Here is a 9229-nt window from a genome sequence, read left to right on the forward strand (position 1 = left end):
TATTGAGACAAAGAATATTTTTGTGCCATCAGAGTCTTCTGTTAAAAGCCATGAATTTATTCATACAAAAATAGAAAAAAAGTCACAATGACTAAAGACGGTTGTCCAAAACGCGTTTTTTAAGATTTCCAATGTTTTTTACTGTATTGGTGTTGCGACTTTTTTCTATATTTTTTATGAATAAATTCATGTCTTTTAACAGAGGGCTCTGAAGCTGGAATCTCTTACGTTTCCTATTTACCCCTCTTGCGGCACTACAAGTTTCCCTGTAATGGATCTTCCTATGGGTCAGCTGACTTGGTAGACTTTAAGATAGACTTTAATAATTACTTTGTCTGTATTTTACGATTAAACCGCTCAATGTAATAAATGATGTACGTGGCATATTATGCATCTCTTAAAGAAAGCCAGTCCAGGAAAATATATAAATATATGTGACAAAATTAGCCTAGAAGTATAAAACAATGATTTTATATGGCTGCACTCTCAATTTACATAGAAATTGGGGTGAAAAGATGTGCTTTGTATAAAGTCTATGGTGAAAGAGGGAAAAAAGGAGAGAGAAAAGAATGAAACCAGTGGTCAGGAGAACAAAATAAGTTACAGACGGGCTCTTATCTGGATAATCTGGCCATTTTTATTCCCTCTCAGACAGCTTTTCTTATTCAGAGTGAAAGTAAATATGTCCCTTATCGACAGAAGCATGGCTCTTTTCAACAGGTCCTGGGGAGATAGTGTAAAGGCTGAATTGCTTGTACTATCTCACACAGGGCAGGTGGATGCAAATGAAATCTGGGTAGAAAACATCCTGAATAATGCAAAACCAAAGATTTGTATCAGCCAACCATCAGCCATCATGAATAGATGGTGAATTCTCCATAAAAGCGAATCAATCATTTTAGTTATTTAATTTGTGGTTGTAATTCACTTTGATGCATCCCTTAGTTACACTGAAGAAGGAAAGGGGGTGAGGAGAATGAGGTGGGGGGGAGGGTCATTTTAGAAGGGGAATGTTGGTCACTGCATGCCACCCAGGATGTTATTCACAAGTAACAATTCCCATTATCTGTTCCACTTCGGACTAATCAGACAGAATATGTAAAGATGAATCTTGTTTCCTGTTGTCATTGGGAGGTAAGGGTTATCTCTAGGGAGGAGTGAGGATAAGTGGAGGTGAGAGGAGGGGGCTTCTATTCCCATTAGGGTCTTAAGCACTTGACTCATTCTGGTACTTAGCATGCTGTAGATTGGGACGGTGTGAATGCGGTTAGTTTATGTTTGTGTGTACACGGGGTGGCATGTTTATATAAACAGCTCCTTTCTGTAAGTGACACTAATATTTTGCCTCGACTGGAGAGAAGAAGGAGCAAAGTGCGGACCCCAGGCTAGGCCACCATACCCCACATAACCTCTCATACTTTTGGATTATTCCTTCTACAAGGATGTCCTCTTCCAGTAGACTAAGCTTCACAGTCCGGAGAATTTTGGATTTACCGGAATATGATGTCAACGTTATCCCAGCAGACTCATCCTTAAGGAGCTCTCCTTACCCAGACTGGATGGAGAACGAGAGGAACCATTATATATGTAAGTTGGAACTGGTTTAAAATTTAATATAGAATGTCTTACTTTTTTTTACACCAAAACTGTTGTTGGGTTTTTGGCAGAATAGTATGCCACAAAGGTATAAATTTCTAACATTTGTTAATCACTTTTTACTACTTTTTCTTGATTGTTTGAGTTTGCATTTGGTTTCTTTTTCTTTCTCTGACATAGGTTTTTTTTAATTATTTTCCAGCCTCCGATGAGAGCGGCTCAGAGACAACTTTAGCAGACACCATGCAGAGGTGTGAAAACACATCTCACAGCCATGAATCCGAGAAGAAGAAGAAAAGGAGAGTCCTCTTCTCCAAAGCTCAGACCCTAGAGCTAGAGAGGAGATTTCGCCAGCAAAGATATCTCTCAGCCCCTGAAAGGGACCAACTAGCACACATTCTACAACTCACCCCAACCCAGGTGAAGATATGGTTCCAGAACCACAGATATAAGATGAAGAGAGCTAAGCCTGAGGTGAGCAGCTCTCCTCCACCTCTACTGAAGCATGTCGTGGTCCCAGTACTGGTTAGAGATGGGAAGCCTTGCCATACTTGCTCTCCAGTCAGCACTACAGACAAGTTGCCCCTTTTTCCCACACTGCCACCTACAGGAGCTTTTAGTTTTGTCCACAGCTACCACCATAGCCAACATCTACCTCACCCATCCAGTCTTTCCTGGAGATGGTGACCAATGACATTTCAAGAAGAAAGGTTATGAAAAGTGGAATGCCAAAAGACTCAAATATCCACCCAGGCTTAAAACTGGGCCAGAAAATTGCAGCATGGAACTTTATAGTTTTATCAGGAGATAAACTCTGAATGAAACTTTGTTACCTATCAGGATTGATAGTAGTGTACCTGCTACTATATTTGTAAATATTGAGAGATTTGTATTTGTGTACATAGAAATAATACCATGTGTCCATTTCCATTTAACAGCAAATTAAATGTGTTTTATTTCCAATGATCTGTGTTTATCCATGTCGTCTATAAAGAGGTAAGTGGAGGCATCTTCATCAGTATCCTGAAAGATTTCAGCACGAATATTATTGAGTAAACTTTTATGTGTTTCTTTTATTACAACTATTCATCACAATGAATACCCTGAGTATGAGGTAGAAAAATGGATCTGAAATTGGACATATTTTAATGCCACACCGTGCTGGTTAGAAAACCATAATTACCAAGAAAGTAGGTCTATGGTTACTTGCACCACAAAACTTATCCATTGTAATAGCACCAGCAAATGTTCTAACTTTCTGCATCCTATGCAAAAATGCAAGATGCAAACTCACAAAAATACTTGTTGTTGACCGATTTTAACCCTCTTGTTACTATGGAAACATAATACAGACAATGCACAGGTTTTTAAAAACTTTTAAATATTTTTAGTTTTTTTTTTTTATTAACTTTTTTTTTTATTGGACACTTGGATATAAGATTCCTACTGATGGTCCTCACATGTGTTCTTAGAGAATCTTTTAAATGTTTACATTCATTTTTTCATTTCAGTTTTACAGGCGTAATATTTTTTTCCTTCTGATTACATTTTCCTCATAATTTCGTTTTACAATCCATAAATATAACGCTTATTAATGTACTCTAATAATGATATGTCAAAACCCCTCAGTGACAATAATAATGATGTGTCAAAACCCCTCAGAGACAATACTTTTCTGTGTGTGTATATATATATATATATATGTATATATATTAAGAAATATGTATTATTTCTGTGGGTTTTTGATATATCATTGAGTTTTATATATATTTATATATATATATATATATATATATATATATATATATATATATATACACACACACACAGAGTACACCGTTACACACACATATATAAATATATAATATATATGTATACGGACATACTGAATCCAGCAGCACTGCCTAGATGGGCACAACCCCCCCATACCGGATATACTTATAATTGTGTATATATTTATGTATATATATATATATATATATATATATATATATATGTGTGTGTGTGTGTGCACGTGTATATATATTATTATATTACTTATTTATTTAATATTGTTATAGGGTTATGCACTTAGCCAGGTTAAAACCATCAATCAAGTTAAGATAGATATATATATATGTATTATTATTTTGTTTTTATGAGCAGCAAGAAAAACATGAAAATATGTCAGGGGAAATCCCATCCTTTGTATGTGACAATCAGGTGGTTTGCTGACAGATCCCGAGAAAGAACTGATGAATTCCCATTTATCTAGGCATTATGGAGAAGCAAAGTAATATATTTATTTTTACTTTCTGAAAAGACACAAAAACCAATGTAAATAGTTTAATAATGTGGCCATGTTAAATCTTTCTACAAGATCAAGCCGAGTATATGATTTATGTTAAGATAGAGGAGAAATCTAGACATCACACAAAAAAAAACATTGTGTTCACATTGATGTCATAGGTTTGATTTCTACAGGAACCATGACTATGTGATCACGTTGCGGTTTAGATTGGTCTGTCAGGTATTTATTTATTATGCTTATTTATATAGCATCATCATATTCTGCAGCACTTAATAGAACCATCATCACTGTCCCCATTGGGGCTCACAAGCTACATTACCTATTAGCATAGAGTGAGGGAGGAAACCAGAGGAAACTCAGACAAACACGGGGATAACATACAAACTCCTTCAGATGTTGTCCTTTGTGGGATTTGAACCCAGGACCCCAGTGTTGCAAAGCAACAGTGCTAACCACTGAGTCACCATGGTTTTTGTTATTATATAACAAAAAAGGACATCAGTGTCAGAAAGGAGCACAACAATTTTTTTATTTTTTTTCAAATTGTGAAACAATTACAATTTTTCACTTTTACACTATTGCTACCTAGGAGGAGTTTAGGCATATACATATGCCAACTGGCATCTACGTATAACAAAATATTTAGAAGGTTTCAGGTAATGTGACCTGGAAAAACTTTTCTGATGGTGACAACCATATGACGCTCCAGGAGATAACAGGGAGCACAAAGTCTGTTGAAATCTCTAAACACTTTGGGGCAGATCCATCAGTTTTGCACCAGAAACCTGACATTATCTTGTATTTGTGCAAACCTTTTTCAGCTTTTGCTCTTTTTTTTTAACCAGCTTTGCCAACTTTTTGAAAAGGGGGAAGAACTTAGCTGGAGAGAGCGTGCCTGAGCGCAGCCCACTAACGTGCCTGAGCGCAGCCCAACAACGTGACTGAGCGCAGCCCAACAATATCCCTGAGCGCAGCCCAATAATGTGCCTGAGCGCAGCCCAACAATATGCCTGAGCGCAGCCAAACAACGTGACTGATCACATCTCAACAACGTGCCTGAGCGTAGCCCAACAACGTGCCTGAGCACATCCCAACAACGTGCCTGAGCGTAGCCCAACAACGTGCCCGAGCACATCCCAACAACGTGCCTGAGCACATCTCAACAATGTCCCTGAGCGCAGTCCAACAACGTGCCTGAGAACATCTCAAGAACGTGCCTGAGCGTAGCCCAACAATGTGCCTGAGCACATCCCAACAACGTGCCTGAGCACATCCCAACAACATGCCTGAGCACATCTCAACAACGTGCCTGAGCGCAGTCCAACAATATGCCTGAACACAGCCCAACAACATGCTTAAGCGCAGCCCAACAACGTACCTAAACGCAGCCCAACAACATGCCTGAGCGCAGTCCAACAATATGCCTGAACGCAGCCCAACAACATGCCTGAGCACATCCCAACAACGTGCCTGAGCGCAGCCCAACAACGTGCCTGAGCGCAGCCCAACAATATGCCTGAACACAGCCCAACAACATGCCTAAGCGCAGCCCAACAACATGCCTGAGCGCAGCCCAACAATATGCCTGAGTGCAGCCCAAGAACATACCTGAGCACGGACCAACAACTTGCCTGAGCGTAGCCCAACAACGTGCCTGAGCACATCTCAACAACGTGCCTGAGCGTAGCCCAACAACGTGCCTGAGCACATCCCAACAACGTGCCTGAGCACATCTCAACAACGTGCCTGAGCACAGCCCAACAACGTGCCTGAGAACATCTCAATAACGTGCCTGAGCGTAGCCCAACAACATGCCTGAGCACATCCCAACAACGTGCCTGAGCACATCCCAACAACATGCCTGAGCACATCTCAACAATGTGCCTGAGCGCAGCCCAACAATATGCCTGAACACAGCCCAACAACATGCTTAAGCGCAGCCCAACAACGTACCTGAGCGCAGCCCAACAACATGCCTGAGCACAGTCCAACAATATGCCTGAGCGCAGCCCAACAACGTGCCTGAGCACATCCCAACAACGTGCCTGAGCGCAGCCCAACAACGTGCCTGAGCACATCCCAACAACGTGCCTGAGCACATCCCAACAACATGCCTGAGCACATCTCAACAACGTGCCTGAGCGCAGTCCAACAATATGCCTGAACACAGCCCAACAACATGCTTAAGCGCAGCCCAACAACGTACCTGAACGCAGCCCAACAACATGCCTGAGCGCAGTCCAACAATATGCCTGAACGCAGCCCAACAACGTGCCTGAGCACATCCCAACAACGTGCCTGAGCGCAGCCCAACAACGTGCCTGAGCGCAGCCCAACAATATGCCTGAACACAGCCCAACAACATGCCTAAGCGCAGCCCAACAACATGCCTGAGCGCAGCCCAACAATATGCCTGAGTGCAGCCCAAGAACATACCTGAGCACGGACCAACAACTTGCCTGAGCGTAGCCCAACAACGTGCCTGAGCACATCTCAACAACGTGCCTGAGCGTAGCCCAACAACGTGCCTGAGCACATCCCAACAACGTGCCTGAGCACATCTCAACAACGTGCCTGAGCACAGCCCAACAACGTGCCTGAGAACATCTCAATAATGTGCCTGAGCGTAGCCCAACAACATGCCTGAGCACATCCCAACAACGTGCCTGAGCACATCCCAACAACATGCCTGAGCACATCTCAACAATGTGCCTGAGCGCAGCCCAACAATATGCCTGAACACAGCCCAACAACATGCTTAAGCGCAGCCCAACAACGTACCTGAGCACAGCCCAACAACATGCCTGAGCACAGTCCAACAATATGCCTGAGCGCAGCCCAACAACGTGCCTGAGCACATCCCAACAACGTGCCTGAGCGCAGCCCAACAACGTGCCTGAGCGCAGCCCAACAATATGCCTGAACACTGCCCAACAACGTGCCTGAGTGCAGCCCAACAACATGCCTGAGCGCAGCCCAACAATATGCCTGAGCGCAGCCCAACAACGTGCCTGAGCACATCCCAACAACATGCCAGAGCAGTTTGGTATAAAAAAACAAACAAACCAGGCTATACTCACTGACCCTGGGTCCAGCACTGACTCTCCACTGCTGCTCCCCTTTTCTGTCATTGGCTGTAGCGGTATCATCACATCAACAGCACTGCAACCAATCAGTGAGCTCAGCAGCTTGAACCGCCAACTCAGACAGAGTCGCTAAGCGTGGTTATTGGCTGCAGGAAATTCTAGACACTGGGAGCAGCGGCGAAGACTCAACAAGGGACCCATGGAAGATGAATATGGCACTTTATTTTAATGCTAAAAGTTGCCGTGGGGTAAAGATTTCCTGAGAGGACAACCCTTTTAAAAGCTTTTTATAAAACAATTATTAAAGTTTCCTAAAAGTTGAGCTTCATGCCTCATTAATACGAAGTACAATAAAAAACTATATTGTGGTACCGTATTAGCCAGAAAAATCGATGTAAATACTTTTATGCCCCAAAAAGACAGACGTATTCTAGGAGTGATACCTTTATTTGCAAGCTATCAGAGTACAGAGGCTCCTTCGTCGGGCATTTGTTAACCTGCCGGAAGGAGTCCCTGTGCTCTGAAAGCTTGCAAATAATATTTTTCTGGTTAGCAAATTAAGGTATAACTCCTAGAATACTTCTATCTTTTTGGGGCTTCAAAGTATTTACACCAATGTCTCATTGGAGTATTCTCATCCCATATTTCTATGGATGAAAAACTCAAACTTATGAGCTGTACGGTGCACTACACGGCGGCACACCGGCTTTTGATAAGCCCAATGCTATGCCATGGTTCCTCAATTTCATTATTTAAGAGAATTCATGTACATCGGTCTTTATATGAGGTTTCATTAAATGAAACTGTCAACTATTGAAAAGTCATTCCAATTTTTGATGACCTTTCCGCCATGTCTACTTCAGTTATAACTTTCTCCTGTTGATTAAACAGTAGCATATTCTTCTCCAAGCACTGGAGAAGTGGTCAGCAATATAGCCCCCCAAATGCAGCGTCTGTGCTGTAAAACAAATAATGTATTGTGGCAGGTAGCATTTGTTTGTTTATATTCCAATATGAGGGAATTTATTGCGCTCGTATAACTGTCTCCCAGGGCCATAAAAAGACATGTCAGTCGTGTAATACAAGGCATGTACGTGGGAGGTGAAGCAGTGTATCTTAGGAGGATGCTTAGTCAAGTGTGAATAGGACAAATTGTCAATGTAAAGGCTGAAATGTAAGAGGCGTGCATTTAAATGAGAAGGTCACAGAAGGGGGGCGGCTGACGAGATAGGGTTAGAGAGATGGCATCCTCCCCTGTTTCCTATCCATACTGCAGGGCTGTAACCCTGTAGATGTCACCTGGGACGAGAAATTCAGCTGCTGACCACCTTGTATCACATATGGAAGAGACCATCTTTGGAAGGTCTTCCCAGGGAAGTCTTTCCTTAAATCTCCCATTGTCCCCCAACTTGAAAAGGTTTTTGTTGAGCATTAAAAAGACCAGGACAAAACAAATCCACCCTATTTCAATTGGAGGCTGTTAAATCTGTCCCCAGTGACAATTATATGGGTTTTAGGTGGGACAATAGTATCTATTTAAAACATGGTGGCCTTCAGCGCAACAATGGGATGGAATTAGATAGCTTAAGAAAGCCAATTAACCCCTTACTTCGTGGAGGTTGTCCACTCTTAGATAAAACGCGGACACGTACAAGAGCATACCCCGATGTTTGTAGACGCTTCTTCCCACTCTTCTGGACAATGCAGCATCTTCATAGACTCTCCACAGAAACATCTGCAAACACAGTTGAGAATTGCACGAAAGTAAAAGGATTTTCCACAAGTAAGCACTTCATCTTTGTGAATGAAACAATTATCAAATTGTTCTCTTTTTCTTTTCCGTTTTCTCATTTCTCTTCCTAAATTTTAAAAATTAGAGTTGACTGCTAACCACAAAACAAGATGCATTGCAATAATTGCTAAGGTATCAACAATGTGAAAAGTGATAATAGAAACATTGGGTCCATGACGATTGGTCCAAGAATTAGAATTGCAAGTACATTCAGATGTCCGTATAAATTGGTCCGAGATCGGACTGCAATGCGCAGACTCGCCGCGAGTCTCTCTACCCCAATATGACAGCTGCATAGAAATATATGAAGCTGTCACACTTGGGTCAGGTGTCACGGCTGTGTCAGGTTTGACAGACAGTCATTCTGGATCCAGCTGTAGAAGGTCGCTGCGCTTGGCCTTGCATACACCTGCTTGATCCTTTCATCATCCCTCCCTCTTTAGGACCCAGCGGTGATCCATACAT

The 9229-nt window shown here is 42.1% G+C and overlaps 1 protein-coding gene across 1 annotated transcript; it reads left to right on the forward strand.

Annotated features, from left to right (window-relative positions):
• Positions 1-1119: 1119 nt before the first annotated feature.
• NKX2-8 (NK2 homeobox 8) lies at positions 1120-2473 on the forward strand. The gene is made up of 2 exons (XM_073637540.1): positions 1120-1587; positions 1799-2473. The coding sequence occupies exons 1-2, from the start codon at positions 1443-1445 to the stop codon at positions 2281-2283; spliced, it is 630 nt and encodes a 209-aa protein (XP_073493641.1). The 5' UTR covers positions 1120-1442; the 3' UTR covers positions 2284-2473.
• The last annotated feature ends 6756 nt before the right edge of the window (positions 2474-9229 follow it).

This window comes from Phyllobates terribilis, unplaced genomic scaffold, assembly GCF_046119375.1.
Source record: "Phyllobates terribilis strain yellow unplaced genomic scaffold, ASM4611937v1 Scaffold_7__3_contigs__length_470593459, whole genome shotgun sequence".
NCBI lineage: Eukaryota > Metazoa > Chordata > Amphibia > Anura > Dendrobatidae > Phyllobates > Phyllobates terribilis.

Coding starts and splice junctions, on each gene's coding strand:
- NKX2-8 (XM_073637540.1), top strand. CDS start 1,443: ATGTCCTCTTCCAGTAGACTAAGCTTCACAGTCCGGAGAATTTTGGAT. Junction 1,588..1,798: donor CGAGAGGAACCATTATATAT/GTAAGTTGGAAC, acceptor ATTATTTTCCAG/CCTCCGATGAGAGCGGCTCA.